Source organism: Anser cygnoides, chromosome 1 (assembly GCF_040182565.1).
Source record: "Anser cygnoides isolate HZ-2024a breed goose chromosome 1, Taihu_goose_T2T_genome, whole genome shotgun sequence".
Lineage (NCBI taxonomy): Eukaryota > Metazoa > Chordata > Aves > Anseriformes > Anatidae > Anser > Anser cygnoides.
Window position 1 is genome coordinate 166,898,914 of NC_089873.1, and position 17,539 is coordinate 166,916,452.

Sequence of the window (17,539 nt, forward strand, 5' to 3'; positions counted from 1 at the left end):
TGGCATCCAGGCAGGTTTTGAATATCTCCAGAGAAGGAGACTCCATAACCTCTCTGGGCAACCTGTTCCAGTGCTCTGTCACCCTCACAGTGAAGAAGTGCCCTCTCATATTCAGCCGGAATCTCCTGTGCTTCACTTTGTGCCCGTTGGCTCTTGTCCTGTTGCTGGGCACAACTGAAAAGAGACTGGCTCCATCCTTGCAACACCCTCCCCTCAGATATTTACATACACAGTGATGAGGTCTCCCCTCAGTCTTCTCTTTTCCAGGCTAAACAGGCCCAGCTCTCTCAGCCTGTCCTCGTACAACAGGTGCTCCAGTCCTCTAATCAAAATCCAGAGGATTGAAAGCACAACCAGAGGAGAAGTGTTGCTGGACCTGTTGCTCACCAGTGCAGAGGAACTTATGGAAGAGCACAAGACTGGAGGTAGCCTGGTCTGCAGTGACTGTGCCCTAGTAGAATTCACCATTTTGAAGGATATAGGTCAAGGAAAAAGTATAGTCAAGACCCTAAAGCTCAGGAAGGCAAACTTTAAACTGTTTAAAGGACTAATGGAGAGTACACCTGGGAAATTGCCCTCAGGGATAAAGGAGCAGAAAAGACATTTTTCTTAGGACACAAAAGCTCTCAATTCCAACATGCAAGAAATCAGGCAAGGAAGACAGGAGACCAGCATGGCTGAGTCAGGACCTATTAACCAAACTAGAACACAATAAGGAAATGTATTAGCAGTGGAGGAAGGGTCATACATCCTAGGAAGATTATAGGGATATGGCTTGGGAGTATACGGATGGAATCAGGAAAGACAAAGTACAGATAAAGCTAAACTTGACTAGGAACATGAAGAATAATAAGAAGGTTCTGAAGGAATGAAGTCCTACGCCGCATAGGAGAAAATCAAGTTCAAGACCATGTGAGGAACCTAAATGTTCACAAGTCCACAGGACCTACTGAGATGTCCAGGGTCCTGAGGGAACTGGCAGATGAAGTTGCTGAGTCACTATCCATCACATTTGAAAAGTCATAGCAGTCAGGTGAAGTCCCCAGTGACTGCAAAATGGGAAACAATACCCCATTTTTTAAAAGGGTGAAATGGAGAACACAGGGAACTACAAGACTGGTCAGCCTCACCTCTGTGACCAGTAAGATCATGGAGCAGATCCTCCTGGAAACCAGGTTAAGGCATATGGAAGACATGGAAGTGATCGGAGACAGCAAACATGACTTCAATGACCCCATGGCAGGGGGGTTGGAACTAGATGAGCTTTAAGGTCCTTTCCAACCCAAACTATTCTAGGATTCTATGATGAAAGTACAGCTTTCCCCAGCAGTACATTTTAAATAAAAAATGTAGTTCTTTGTTCTAAACCCTATTTTTTTTCTCTTGTTCAGACAATACTATCTGAAACACAAATTTTTAAAGCTAGCTTTGTAACATGCTGAAAACCTTTATGTAGTTCATATGTACTGAAAACAGCACAGGGTCAAGTTTGGCATCAGAGATTTCAGCTGGTTGCAATTAGCGTGAGCTACAGTTCTTTAAACTTAAGACACTGAAAAGACACGCTCTTGCTGAGTTAGGGGCTGCAGTGAAGAATTAGCATCTATTGTGCTATGTCCGCATTGCTCACAAATTGGCTGTACAGAGGCAATCTTGCAATACAGTACTCCTAAGGAAAAAGACAGAGCATGGAAAAGATGAGTTCTTCCTGATGCTTGCTGAAAAGTTAGAGCTTGATAGAGGAAAAAGTTTTTCATTACAATTGTGATACAATACTGAGGAGCTATAATATAATGAGGTGCTATAATAATTCAGTGCTACATAATTCAGTGCTATATATCCTCTGGCAATCAAACAATGTGGCAATGAATACCTTTTTTTCTTGATTGGAGAAGTGGCAGCAGTGTTTGTGGATGATGCATTAGGAGTCCAAGACTGTCTGTTAAGGAAATATAATTCATTCAGTCAGTCAATCATCTTCAATAAGTGCATCATTTAAAATAAGAAAACAAGGATAAAAAATGAAATTTCCTTTATCAGAAAGATACAACTTTCTGGTATGGTCTAATTATGTTTACATAGGCCAACTGAAATTTTGGAAACACTTCAAAGGATATCAGATTTGGAACACTGTAAGGTATTCTGATGCTTAAAAATATGTCTTTACTTGATATTCATTTCTGACTCCTGAAAACCTTTACTTCTATATCTACACTTCAGGCTCCAACTGCTAAAATGTTAATATCTTTGGGTTTTGTACCTTAAATTTTATGTTTCTTACTTAATTATGTCAATGCTGCTCTATTTTATGATATGCCTGTAAACGGAGCTGATATCCCTCATATTTCTTACTACAGAGATTCCAAGTCAGTGATTTTTCTCATAAAGTTCATCAAAAAGTTATTGTCTTGCCATCTTCAATTCTTAACGTAATGAGAATAACTGAAGAACAGAGTTTTAACAACTTCTTTATCACTGTCTGGCAGGAAAAAATATATACCATTTAAGTCTCACTTAAGTGTCACTTCAGAATTCATGGTAGGATTCATAAATTATCTCCATACAAAATAACACAAAATCCAATTTATATGATATTTCATACATCATCATCACTATGATTTACAACATTATGATACAAAATCATAATTTTAAAAAAAATGACCTTGCTTGAACTTTAAATGCCAGAGATACTCATTTGCTCTTATGAGTGAAATCTCAGCACTCCATAAGATACCATTTAATTGCTGGGCTCAGTCTTCACTAGCAATTGTATTCATTTCAATTTATTGCTTGTAGAACTCTACTGACATTGCTGAAGACACACAGTAATATACTTATTCCTTTACAAGTATGGCAACTGAGCTTTTTTGACTTCCGCTTTTTAAATAATAATAATAATAAAAAAATCAATTAGTAGAGCTTTAAGTTCTTTAGAAAATAAATTTTCAGTAATGTTGAAACATGTTATATATATCATGTGGCCACTTCTGCACCACAACTGACGTATTTATAACATGTCAAAGATTTTATACTATCTTATTTTAAATGAAAAATTGGCTTCAACCTGTTCAAAATGAAAAAGGGATCTTCTGAGAAGAGAAAATCTGTCAAATAAACCCTACATTTTCTATTTGCTTTCAATTGGAAAAATTAGTTAGCTTTGCTATCAACAAAAAATATATTTTACATTTTGATTCTCAAGTTTTCCATTGGTCTATATTCAATGGTATTTTCCACTGAAAACGTGAAGCAGATTTTTTTTTTTTCATGTAGATCTTCCTCAGAAAAACTGTATTTGATAGAATTCATGCAGACATATATAGAGCTCTAGAACATGATGACATTGAACTGGTTTCAAAATGTTCTTTCTTTTTTTGTATCTGCTTCGTATCTTAAATCCCGTGTTTCTTAAATTGTTATGAATGTAAATTTGTAAATCTGAGCTGGTCCTTTTTTTAATCTATGTGGAGAAACGTGGCAGTTCTGGGGGAAAATTCCTCTTACTCTGAAGAATAAGAAAACATCTGAAAGACATCAGATGAATTGTCCTCCAAAAGACTCCTTTTCGTCTCACTGACTGTAAAAAGAGTCTATGATAACTTAGATATGGATGGCTACATTCCAGATGACAGATGGTGAAATGAAGCCTTCTGTTAAGCTATATACCATACAAATTCTCTATATATTCTTGATACATATATGTAACTTAGATGAATACACGATAAATGCTATATAATACTTAGATGATAAAGTTTCAAAACTCTTACCTGTTGTTTTGTTTATTATTCAGAGTGGGAGACTTATTTATGTTATCAATATCACTTCTGCCTGGAATTCTGTAAAGAAAAAAAAAAAACAAACAAAACAGAAATTGTTTGTAATACATACCCTAGATCTTTATTTAAAACCAATTTGAATAAAATTTAAAAACGAAGTATCACTTTGCCCTGTGTACAGATTAAAAAATCATCAGTATCACTATACGTTTAGAAGAGAAGTAGACTTAATATCAATTATAATAATAATACAGTCTAATTTATTATTTATCTATTATTATTATATAATAATACAAACAGTCTAAGTAGCTCACTGAAAAAAAACCAACTGTTTTAAAAGATTATGTTCATACACTGAATAATATATCAAGCCTTATTGCCACAACAGTTAATTTATGGAATAGAACAGAACAGAGTAGATAACAATTCCTTTAAATTAGATCGGAATACTAGAAAGAAGGTAATGATTTTCAGGCAAGCAGTACAAAAACCCCTTTCCATCTCCCTCACTATCCCTTGAGAGATGCAAGTCTTGTCTTCTTTATGATTTTTAGAGATCAAAATGATTTGAAAATACTCTAGTGTAAAATCCATGATAAAGCGTAGTATTGACCTGTAGGAGCAATATCCATCACAACAGTTAGATTGTTTTAGCCTAAATGGATTTTATTAAGCCATTCAGTTTACACTAAAAACAACGTGATTTTTCAAGCCCTTAATGGATTCTACAGTTGCTGCCCGAAACCCATCCACAGTTTCACAGAAAGCATTATGTAGCTATCATAGCTGAAACGTAGCTTAAATACTGATATATTTCAATTTTCATTCCAAAAATGGAATCACAGATTGGTTAAGGTTGGAAGGGACCTCTGGAGGTCATCTGGTCCAGCCCCCCTGCTTAAACAAGGTTTACTAGAGCAGGTTGGATGTGTAGACATGTGCAGACAGCAGGACCATGTGTAGACAGACAGAATATCCTTTAATAAGAATGAGGAGAGCACAAAATTCTCAAATATAAATTGATATGTATTTAAATAGATCACAAGTACTAAGTTGAGGTGTTTGTCTTAAATATTCTGATAAATTAGATGAAGAATATTTTGAGCTACAACTTATTTACATATCTAAATTACATAATTTTATTTAGTTATGTATTCACATCTATACTACAGATGCTACAATAGAAGATACAAAATAATTAAGTCTACAACTATAATGCAATATTATGTACAAAACTTTTTTTATGCCACTGTCAGCCATGTATTACAAGTATTTAATGGAAACCCTTCAAGTGGGCTCTGGGGCACAATCTGTTAAATTTAGTTGTGCAGATAACTACCTCATACCATGGGCATCTTGTAACTGTGACTGGCAGTTACAGTTACTCAAAAGATCACTAGAGGTCTCACTAAACTTGCAAACATTGCTGTGGATGCAAACATGAGTGTTCTAATTCACAGCTATCCAATGAACCAGCATTTCATCAGAGTTTCATTTCACGTTTTCAAGATTTAAGCACAATACTTTAGGTAGTGATGTATTTTCTCATTTTAGATAAGACTTAAAGGGCCCCTCTGGCATCCTACTCTACTGCTGCTCAATGTAGCAGTATTTTGAAAAAAGGCAAAGAAAGGTAACTATGAGGTTAACTTTTACTTGTAAAACTTTTCAGCCTCTGATAAGCAGTGATTAAAAAATATCCGTTTGCGCACACAATGATGTCTCTAACAGACACCTTTGGATCAGTAATCCATTTATCCATCTAACATTTCTCTAAACCAATTTAAACATCTGAACTCAACAATATCCTGCAACGGTGATTCCTATAATAAGTATATGTGTTAAGTGAAAAACAAATTTATTTATTTATTTTTAATCATTACCTACACCTTTTCCTATTTCTTAAAGTGAAACAAATAGCAAATTCTTCTTCCTTACTCACTTTCCCTACATCGCACTCTTTTCCAAACTGAGTTTTTTTTTTCTCTTCAGACATTCCGCATATGAACGCTATTCTGTACTATTCTGTACCTGCAAACATACTTTCTGACCTTCCCCCCTCCCTTTTTTTTTTTAATCTGGTTCTATTGTATTTTCTTCACATAAGTGAATATTGCATTCAGTGTTCAAGATGTTGTAGTGGGTTTACATGGCAAGGTTTTGGTAGCAGGGGGCCATAGGGGTGGCTTCTGTGAGAAGAACCTAGAAGCTGCCCCATGTTTGGTAAGGATCCCAGTGCTGACCAGAGCAGAGCCAATAAGTGATGTTATTTTGCGCCTCTGTGAGAGCATATTTAAAACGGGGAAAAAAAAAAAAATGCTGTGCCACACAGCAGCTGGGAGAGTGAGAGGAGTGAGGAACAGCCTTGCAGGCACCAAGGTCAGTGAAGAAGGAGGGGGAGAGGTGCTCCAGGCGCCGGAGCAGAAGTCCCCTGCGGCCTGTGGCGAGGACCATGGTGAAGCAGGCTGTCCCCCTGCAGCCCATGGAGTACCACGGTGGAGCAGGGTTCCACGCTGCAGCCCGTGGAGGAGACCACGGTGGAGCAGGTGGACCTGCACCGACGGAGGCTGCGGCCTGTGGAAGACCCCTGCCGGAGCAGATTCCGGGCCGGACCTGTAGCCCGTGGAGAGGAGCCCACGCAGGAGCAGGTGACCTGGCAGGAGCTGCTGCCCGTGGGGGATCCAGGCTGGAGCAGTTTCCTCCTCAGGGATGGACCCTGTGGTACGGACCCATACCTGGAGCAGTTCTTGAAGAGCTGCTGCCTGTGGGCAGCCCACGCCGGATCAGTTCAGCAAGGACTGCATCCTGTGGGAGGGACCCCACAGCACAGGGGACGAGAGTGACTGAGAAGGAGCGGCGGCGAAGAAGCACTATAGACTGACCATAACCCCCGTTCCCCTGTTCCCCCATGCCGCTCAGGGGGAGGAGGTGGAAGAGGCTGGATGGGGGGGAAGGTGCTTTTGGTTTCTTTCATTTGTTTCTCACTTCTCTAGCTTGTTAGTAATAGGTAATAAATCTTACTATCTCCCTATGCTGAGTCTGTTTTGCCCGTCACGGTAATTACTGCACGATCTCCTCGTCCTTATCTCAACCCTTGAGACCTTTCCATCATATTTTCTCCCCGTTCCTCTTTGAGGAGGGGGAGTGAGAGAGGGGTTGTGGTGGAGCTCGGCTGCCTACCCGAGTAAAACCACCACAGATGTGCAGAATTGGTTCATACCATGACTGAACAGTGGTGTCTGGTTTGCTCTCAATTCATTTTCTAATAATTTCTACCATTTCAAAGGATTAGATTATTAATAAAGCAGACAATGAATGTGGGTTTTTTGTTTGTTTGTTTGTTTGTTTTGCTTCAGTCCCATATCCTGTGATTTGACTGCTATAAATGCAGTTAGTATTTATTCTTCCTGGAAGTTATTCTGGACATAGTAGCATTTAGCACTTGGAAAAATAGCAACATTATTTTAATTGTCACTATCTGATTTTTAAGCTTTCTCCCATCTTTTGTTTAACATTTAGCTAGTTGCTACTAATAAGAGAGGAATAAAAGGATAAATAAAATTTTTCCTCCCATCTGAATGTTGCAATTTTTCTCTGTGATATGTGTAGATCTACGTGCCAGTACAAGTATATGTGCATCTACTGCAGTCAAGCTGTGGATCTCTAACAGGTCAGCTGTCCTTATGCTTGCAACCAATGGTGCAAACATGTAGTCATCCCCAACATCTGTTCCAGGATGTTAATACTAAAACTGAAGTTCAAATTTTGTAAATATTGGGCTAGGCTAAATTCATATCAAAAAATAGGTTCTTTGAATATGGAAATGGCAGTATCCAGGAAGCAGAGTTGTGCTTGGCTTGTAGATATTCTTTCACTGTCAGATTTCTACGTGTTGTGAAGAACCAAATATTACTCCTCTGTTCCTCAAACAGTTTATTTCTGAACTTTTTCAATAGAACTTCAATGACTATTTGCCATTTTGAAAAATTGGTATTGAAAAGACATTCATCCAGATAGAACCATATTCTTAAAATTCTTTTCCTTTGGAATACTACAGTCGTGGCCACAAGAGATATAAAGTAGAAGAGTGGAAAGATGTTCCAACCTCTGGCTTAAAAACTGGTAGCTTTCACACACCTTTTGCAGGATAGAAGATTACCATTTTAAAACATCTCAGCTAGAAACAAATTATTTTCCATGTAGACAACATGACTTACAATAACTTGATAAACAGCTGAGAGAGATCTCCAATACTGAGAATACTGAGGATATTCTTCTCAAGAACTGTCAAGCCGGAACAGAGCTTTAGATTTTATTCTACATTCCAGAATCATACTCCATTTTTCAACTATGCCTTTTGAAAAGAAAAGTTTTGAAAAGAAAAGAAATGAAAAAAAAATGCTTCTTTATGCGCTTTTTTTTCTTTTCTTAACAATTTAGGCAACTAAACAACATGGCTGTTCTGGAAATTAGTTTATTCTAAGCTTGAGATTTTCTTTACTATGGGAATGCTTGCCAGAAACAATTTATAATAAAATGAGGGAACTGTACCTGGTGGAGAACATCCTTCAAAGAGGAAGCAGAAATACCAAATTTGACTGCAGGCTACAAAGAGGTGTTAAAGGAAAATACATCACCACACCCTTTAATGCCTTAGGTTGCAAGTTTGAGGAGATGCAGAACATGTGGTCCTCCCTTGCAGAAGGGCCTGCTGGCAATGGGTGTGCACAAATTAATCCTGGAACGGCTATATTTCAGTTTTGAGAAGATGAGTGATGACTGAGAAAAAATAAACTACTTGACTAGAGCTTCCTCATTTTGATAATTTTAAGATAGAACCAACACTATTCACTCCATTAATTGACATATTCCACATTAGTTAAGAGAAATGCATATTCACATATATAGTCTTTTCTCTATGTATTCTCTTTTTTGTCATCTGTTGCATAATAAGAACTATTTATCTTAGATATTTGTGTGTATGAGAACACAAAGACAGGCAGCTTACAACCTAAAATACTGCAGGCATCTTTATTATCTCAGCATAGAACAAAAAGTCATAGAGAGATAGAGATGTGTACATCCCAAAGAACAATGCTGCTCAGCAACACTGGAGAAACTGGAATTGCCCTACGACGTCTAAAGTAATAGTCAAGGATTCTATGCAAGAAATTAAAGCTTTAAAATAGTTTTGAAGTCAACGAGTGTGTGTATAAGTGTGATGTAGCTGATATATTCTACTTGAATTTCCAGATAGACTCATAGAAACTTCCTTGTTAAAGACTTTTAAATAAGCTCATCTACTACATGGTAATAGAGAAGGTTCTTTCATGAACAAATAACTGGTTAAAAAGTCAGAAAACAAGGTTTGGAATAAATGGCATTTTTTTTTCAGAGTGGAAGGAGGGATCTGTACAAGACCTGTGTTTTTTCCATATGCTCAGAAATTATCTGGAAAAGAAAAGTGAGATGATGTTGCTTGCCAATGACACTAACTCATGGCAGTCAAAATAAATGCTGACTGGCACGGCTTTCAGAAGTCATCTGCTAAAATGTCAGATTTCTAAAATGGCAGATGACATTCATTTTTCTTAGATGCAAAGTAATGCCTGACAAGAAAAACAATTGATCTCTGAACTAGCTATTATCACTCAGGAAAGAGGTCTTGGAGTTATACATACAATATTGTGAAAATGACAGCTCAATTCTCAGCAGCACTCAAAAGAGCAAATTCAATATTATGAAGAAACGGAATAACAGATGAACCTGAAGCTATTGTTATACTCTTGTACATATAGAAGATATGTTCTGAAGTGGATCCTAAGATCAAAAAGACTAATTCGGAAATAGAAAAGATATGGAGAAGAGCAATAGGTAAAATAAGGTTACAGACTGGCTTCCTCATAATGAGGAAACAAATACAGTAGGAGCCTGTATCCACCAGCCCATGGAATAATTGATGGAGGGGTGATAAAGAGCTCTGTAGCCCATTCTATTCCAGCCTTCCATGGATACACTAGATTTTATACAACAAATTTTCATTGTTTCCTACAACACAAGAAGCAAGGATCATTGAACAAAATTACAAAGAGCCAAGATCCAGCCAAATGTGTGCACATTTTCCAGAGTGTGCATTTAAATTCTGGTACTGATAGACTCGGGGTGTTTCAGATACCAGATATTAATGTTGACTGAATTTTGAAGAAGTGATGCAGAAAGAATCTGCAAATACAGATGTAGTCATGTCTTGGCAGAGGTCAAGGCTGGAGAGGACATTCAAATTAAACACCTTTAAGATAAGCATATGGTTCTGATATTTGTACTGATCACACTATGAAGTGGCAGCAAAGAACTGCAAAGAGCTGTGGTTTTAGACATGTTGTGCTTGACTACTGGAGATAGGATTCTGATTTATAGCTTGACAAGCAGGAAAGTGGATAGTTCATCTGCACAAGGATATGTACATTTATTAGCACAAGAATTCACAGAAATTGATACAAAGGAAGAAGAGCAAGATGTCAAAAAGAACCTTTTCTCAAATCATATTTCCATTTGTCTCACTTACAGTTCATGCAAAAATCATACATAATCTTCTATTTAGACACTTAATAAATACAAAAAATAATATATAATTTATTTCATTCACACCTTCATGTTTAAGTCCACTCATACATATGAGAATCACAAAATACAATACATACGGAAAAGAGCCCTACCTGTCCAAGGTAGTATCAGACCTGTATCGTCCAAGTACAGCTTTCTGATCTTCCTTTTCATTTGTGCTACTGCTATAAAAAAGGTTAAGAATTAAAATTTGGTCACTGTTTTTATCAAACAACTTGTCAAAAATAAAACAGTATATAGGTCTTAAATTAAAGTACCATACAGAATTTCAGACCATTCAGATGTTAACGGATCCAACCCTGCATCCATTGTAATCACTGACTCAACAATTAAGTCAGATTTGAAATAAGAACAGATATACAATGGAAGCATGACTACACTATAATTGATTAAAGAAAGCTCTTGCTATAAACAGGATCTAGTAAAAGGGTCCTCAGTTTTCTTTGTCAATATCATTAGAAAGACAGTTAGACAGTCTACCATACCTGTGTAGGCCATCTTGGGATTTGTACTGGTTAAGTACTGCCCTTCCATAGTTTTCATCAGCACTTCAAGGAAAAGAAAGAGAGCAGTTAGTTAAAATTTGAATTATCAAAAATAAAAAACTGTTTGTGGTTGTTTTTTGTTTTTGTTTTTTGTTTTTGGTTTTCAAAAGATTTATGTCCTCAACAAGATTTTACAGACATTTACCAGCAGCACACCAACTACACGTCTCCAGATTAGATTACTACAGACATTTTGGAATGTCTGAATCATCTCTTCCTATGTGCTGTTCATGGACCAAATAATGAGGGCCTGGTCTCAAGACGGAGTTTCTACTGTAATACAAGTCCCAGTTTGCATTACAGTAAATTTCGAATGATTCCAACTTCACTAAGTTCCTTAAAGGAATTTGTCAATATTTATAATCATCTTCACACCTGTAAAAATGAGTCAGATGGTATTCTTGCAACCAAAATATATGAAATGTGTATTTTGCGTGTAGGGAAGAAGATTGAGATGCTCATTACATCTCATTAAATGATCATTGCATGAAAGTCCCGACGAAAGAAACGTCAGTGAAAGTCCAACAGACTAATAGTTCCAAAAGGCAATCAATATTTCATCAAGATGAGCAAGTAATAGTTATTTGATGAAAATTATGTAATTTTAGGTACTATAATTCATGAATAAGTAGACAATCCCAGAAAATGTACATAGCACACTAAACCAAAGACAGAAGAAATGTACGTCAGATCTTTCCTACCTTTCCTCTTCAGGTCTCTTCTTTATCCAGCTGTTATCTTGCAAAAGGGTCCGTCGCTTGTTAACATCATGAATAACTTGTCTGCTTTTAATTGCAACAGAAGGGCTCTTATTATCTACAAATGCAGATAAATGTGTCTTGAAAATGAAGGTATGGGAAAGCTTTGGAAAGTTAAAGTACTGTTAGAAGAGCTGAAATCTGTAAAAATTCAGCACAGTTTGAATCTTCAGCTATCAGATACAGACACAATACCTTTTTTAACATCAGAAAAGAAAAAGCACAAGCATTATGTTTGAAGATCCTGTTTAGTACAGACTCTTTTCTTGAAAAGTTTGCAGATTAATGCCTACAACCTTAAAGGGAATGCAGAAGACCAGCTTACCAAACTGAATTCAGTTTCATCCTTAATATGAGACAGCTTGGAATATTTTTTTAATGTAAACAAGTTTTATAGCTCTGATAAAGGAATTATAAAATATACATGCAGCTGTAATTCCAGGAAAGCTAAAATAATGAATCCTATTTCTCAGGGGGTTGTCTGTGGTTGGATTTTCAGATGTGTGACAAGATAAAAATTTCAAATGAAAGCTAATCTTGAGATGATCACATGGTCCTCCACCCACGCTCAACCCAACATGTGTGGATTTTCAGGTTCCTCAAAAGGGTCAGACTCCCTCTGAAGCTTTTACCTCAGTGGCTGAACAGAGTGGCTGAAAGAGAGTGAAAGCTCTCTTTTCTAAACAGCTATCTAGTTTTACTTAACTTTTTATAAATGCAATACCTCCATGTTTTCAAAGGTTATCAGGAGGAACAGACAATCACACATCCATGCACACTCACATGCTGTATGAACATAGAAGTCTTACTTATGCTAAAAACCTAAAATATCTTTGCCCAACAATGCTAATATCTAGTATATTGAGTGACTAACAATATGATGTTCACTTGATCTATGTGAATATATATTCTTCACTATGTTAGAAATCTGATGTTTATTTCCTTTGGTTTCTCTTTATGAGGAGTTTGACCCAGGAGCAAGGAGAAATATTCAAAGATTATTGTCTATTATTCCCGTTTGTTCTTCTTCCCACTAAATTTCATATTATCATCCACTTTGAAATTGAATATTTTTTAGTACCATTACAACATTTCCCTTTAAAATGGAAGACTATAAGTTGAGTCCTAATAGAATCATAGAATCATAGAATATCCCAAGTTGGAAGGGACCCATAGGATCATCAAGTCCAACTCCTTGAAACTAGAAACTCTATTTTTGAATTGTAATACGTGCCCAACCTTTCCCAGACAAAAGATGAAAAATTAAATACAAAAAAACTTTACTGATAGTATCCAGTTAATCAACAAACTGACTGATTAAGAACACTGAGTTTATCAGGTTTTTCTTAAGAGGTTTCAATGATTTTCTCCTAAGTCCTAAATCCTTGAGCATCCATGCAAAAGGATTTCTATACTGCCAGATTTCAGGACATGTTATTATCTGGTGGTCAGTAGGGATGTTAGATCGTAAACGTTGTGTATAGAAAGATCATGCTTCACAGTCCATATTGTATCATTTGTCAGAGCTGTGTTTGGCATTCTGCTGTGATTTATAAGAAAATATAGCTCTTGCTTTTCATCCAAGAATTTCAGCTGCATTGATAACATGTAAAATGACAAATAGCTACAGCGAGGGGAACACAGAATCATAACAAAGCACCAAAACATTTACTTTAAGTGACAGAGACCAAGAGTGATCTTTCAAATACATTTTCTTCATGAAAGAAAAACACTGTAATACTATATAAAATTCAATCTAAAAATCTATAGCTGACTGCAAACCAAACTGTGCCTGCTCTTAACTGTTGCAATTCACTATAGATATGTCCAGAGCACTAAATAAAAGAAGACCAGTGAAGGAATTCAAGGACTGGACTCTTCATCATTTGTATTTGTTTAGTTGCAGGCATGCTCTCTGGCTTTTTGTTTGACTAGCTCTTTCCAAGACTAAGCTGCTAGAGAAGGGACATACATTTAAGAAGCGTGGATGTGACGGCATGTATGTGTGTTGCTGTCACAACAGGGCTGTTGGCCCTCATCCCAAGGTTTGCTTTTCTTTTTTTGACCTGCACGGATGCAGTCCTTTGAGACTATTACAAAATTAGTAGGCACATCAAAGATGGGATTTATAAGAACATGTTTACCATCACAGTAGGTTAAGAACAAAGTCATCTATCCTCATTACATGATTTCTGTATCAGCCTGTTCACTTCCATTTGAGACAGTTTTTCCCTTAAAAAATATTTATTGAAACCTGACCTAAAGACTTCAAAACAGGAAGGAAGGAAGGAAGGAAGGAAGGAAGGAAGGAAGGAAGGAAGGAAGGAAGGAAGGAAGGAAGGAAGGAAGGAAGGAAGGAAGGAAGGAAGGAAGGAAGGAAGGAAGGAAGGAAGGAAATGTCATAGCCTTGCCTGCATAGCTCCAATAGTTCATTAAAATATCTATTAAAAATCTATTTGACTTCATGCAAATGGAAGAGAGGATGGAACCCCATTAGTTTAAATAATGTCATTGTCTCACAGTCACTGAATGGAGATCATTGTAATAGGCAAACAAGACTATGTGAAGTTCATTTGCTTGAAATATTTTTTGTTTTGAATATACTAATACTATTAGTAATGACTGGAATGTACTAGGGACTTCGATGAACCTACATATAGATAAGAAAAAAAAAAAAAAACAGCAACAGACAAAAATAAAGGACTTGAATGAAGATACAATAAATACATAGATATTTTTAATTGGGTGCAATCATTTGCATTGAAAAAAAGAAACAGAACTAATTTTTAAAAGTAAGAAAAATATGAGTTCAAATATATGCATTCCAGAGATAAAACTCTTCAGCAGAGATAGCTAATGGCAACTGAAGGGGTGGAAATAACTCCAGCATTCCTTTCATACTAATAGTTTTAGCCAGAGATGTTTTCAACTGTCTGCAATAAATTTAAATCTGTGATGTGCTGTCAGACATAACCTCTTCTGAATCTTGAAAAAAAGAACTCTTCAATGACAGGAACATAACATAATCACACTGGTATGTTGAAGAAGTACTCAGTATATACCCAGCTATTAAAATTAGCCTGTTATATACAATATTTTTTCTTTTCCAATGCCATTTTAGAAAAACTCTTATCACCCACCCCAAAATCACTTGGAATTCATAGAAAACATGGCTTTTTTAATTGCTTAGCACAAACAAGGCTTCAGCAGGTCTCCTATAAAGGCAGCAGTCAAGGGATACATATTGACCTTTCTTTTCAAAAAACATCACAAGTAATTTGCTAAGGCTTAAGGCCCAGGATTTACTGAACAATATTCATTTCTGGTCTAATCAATTACCTCCCAAGTTTCAATTACAAATTAAATATAGATCCAATACAACAGTTTACATCACATGAGTGCAGGGAATTTATCCCCTTCTTATTTTGGCAATAGTTTGAGAGACTTGAATAATGGTGTTTCTAACTACCTTTCAATTTTTTTTCTTTCTATTTTTTCCATTTACTGCTTCTTCACTATTTTAGCCTTAATCTTTTCAGCAGAGTTTGAAAATGGGAGCAGAGGAATTACCTCTCAAAGCCCAGATGAATTCAGCCACAAGTACTGAACATTGGAAATGAACTGCTGATTTCCAGCATGCTCAAGGGGGACAGGCGGTACAGCCTGTTTCAGGGTACCAGCCCCCAGAACCAGTTTCCAGAGTCCATTTCCAATTTTGCTGCTTCTGAAGAGCCCTCTTCAGAGGGCAGAGTGCTCATCCCCTCCCTGCCCTCTGCTGCTCTGCAGCAGGGCTGCCTCACCCATTCTCTAATGGAAACATCAGCACAAGCTCTTGAAAGTTGTAAATAGATAAACCCACAGATAATAAAGCTGTTTGCGGTCAATCTGCCAGGCAGGTTGCACTGTGCTTATGCCTGCCGTCAAGCTGCTTCCAGTCCTGGCTAGCACTGAAAGCATGGCCACAACCATCTTGATGCACTGCGGCCTCTAATGTCTCACCAAAACCAGGCCCTCAACACACCTCAAAACATGTAAGTCTTTAGAAATATTATGTCCTATCTGACAAGGATTAAACAGATTTTCTCCCTCCTTCCTTACATTGTAATTCTCCTCAAATTCTCCTAATTTCCCAAGTCAGAAGGTAACAGATATCCCTGCCTGCCCACTACCCGCCCAGCTGCCATGCTGCCCTGCAGTTTCCACAAGGCACCCACAAGGACCACCATCTTGTACCGCACTGCCTGGCTTGCTACCCAGCACGGTGGTTTGGCCTGAATCTCTGCCAGCAGAAGCTTACACACAACACTGCTGGCTTTGCAGCTGACGTGGGTCTGACTGTGAATCCCATAACTAGCATGTCCCCTGCCAAAGAGTGGCAGTGTACCCTGGAAAGGGAGCTGAGCAATGGGTATGGCCGTGCTTGCATACAGGAAGGCAGGGAAGCTATGCTTCAACCTCTTAAGTGCCCAAAGGGAAAATGAAGGAGACTCAATATTACCACTTTGATCAGGAGACTGTTTTCGTATGCTGAAAGCTGACATTTTGTTCAGTGGTGTGTCCTTCTGTGGGTATCTAAAAGAGAATGACAATAAAAAAATAAATAAAGTCTGTGAGATTTAGAGTCAGCTCAAAAGCCAGCATAAATTCGTTTGCCACTTTGATCACCTCCTTGTACAAGTTTAGTAAGATAGAATGACTTAGAGATAGCTGCAACCCTCTTTGAAATGAAGCTCAGACATGGCGTTCACTTTTCCATCCCTCATTATGACAATATATTATCGTGCCCTGCATCTGTGCCCATCTCTCTCTTCTTGTCTGGAGCTTCTTCCCTGAGAATATGTGGGGTGATGAGAGCCTTCAGAGGAAAAGATACAGTAATGAAGACTCAGATGAGATGATGAGCCGAATAAGAAGATTTTATCAGCCCGTGGCTCAGAGCAGTGCCTGGAGCACACATGGGCTCACCCAGCTCCGCTGACAGGTCTCACAGCTTCAGTGGCCTGCAGCTAGTGCAGGGCTCTGGGGACAGAGGAGGAGGAGGAGGAGGAGTTTCTTTTGCCCCGCAGCAGTTCTCAAGTCACTGACTTCTTTCCATGTCCCAAATGAGGTTAAAAAACAAGCTTCCAAATATGATGATTTGAAAATATATATATATTTGGGAGTTGAGTCACTCAAAAGATTTCATGTTGTGCTTTGAAACTCTGAATTTCCATTATCAGTTTTATACAGAAAACATCAAGTAGAACATAATGACATTTTAAAGACAAAAAAAATCTCACTTCAGAAAAAAAAAAAACAAACAATTCTAACATTAACTTAAGCGTGTGGACAAAATTGACCCTCTTTAGGGGTTAGTTAGAAATTCAGCAAATTAATTTTTTTTTTTTTGGAAAGCAGCATTTCCCAAGAAACCAACATTAAGCTGGAATGCTCCCAACCAGCTCCACTGGTCATACTGCTAAGATTTAGAGATGACAACAAAACTGTTTTTTTGACAGGGGCGATCATTAAAAATCACAAACATTCCTTGTTCTCTGGGTGTATTTACAGATGTAAACAGTGGATTGACAGACCAGAGCCTGTGGCTGTTTCTTTACTGATACAAGGTGATGTTGAATTTTGGCAAAAGCTTAGCAAAGGTACTAAAGCAATGCTTAAAACAAAGCATGGAAACGAAATACTCCAGTGGATGCCACAATGAATTGTGCTTAGAACAGATTTTTTTTGGTATGTTTTTACTGTCAGATGATTGCTAAAAGAGCTTATGCGAACCAAACAAACAAACAAAAAGGAAAGGAAAGGAAAGGAAAGGAAAGGAAAGGAAAGGAAAGGAAAG

General features: G+C 37.4%; 1 protein-coding gene across 9 annotated transcripts in view; it reads right to left on the reverse strand.

Annotated features, from left to right (window-relative positions):
• Positions 1 to 17,539, reverse strand: part of SCEL (sciellin) — a 96,892-nt gene that overhangs the window by 28,648 nt on the left and 50,705 nt on the right. For 8 of the 9 annotated variants that reach the window (XM_066987306.1, XM_066987294.1, XM_066987300.1 and 5 more), the window contains 6 exons: positions 16,202 to 16,275; positions 11,647 to 11,761; positions 10,886 to 10,948; positions 10,493 to 10,564; positions 3,768 to 3,836; positions 1,874 to 1,939 (listed from right to left, as the gene is read on the reverse strand). In XM_066987306.1, coding sequence (XP_066843407.1) covers positions 1,874 to 1,939; positions 3,768 to 3,836; positions 10,493 to 10,564; positions 10,886 to 10,948; positions 11,647 to 11,761; positions 16,202 to 16,244 — 428 coding nt within the window. In that variant the 5' untranslated portion in view covers positions 16,245 to 16,275. The remainder of the gene's footprint in view (positions 1 to 1,873; positions 1,940 to 3,767; positions 3,837 to 10,492; positions 10,565 to 10,885; positions 10,949 to 11,646; positions 11,762 to 16,201; positions 16,276 to 17,539) is intronic. The other variant, XM_048047482.2, reaches the window with a different exon arrangement.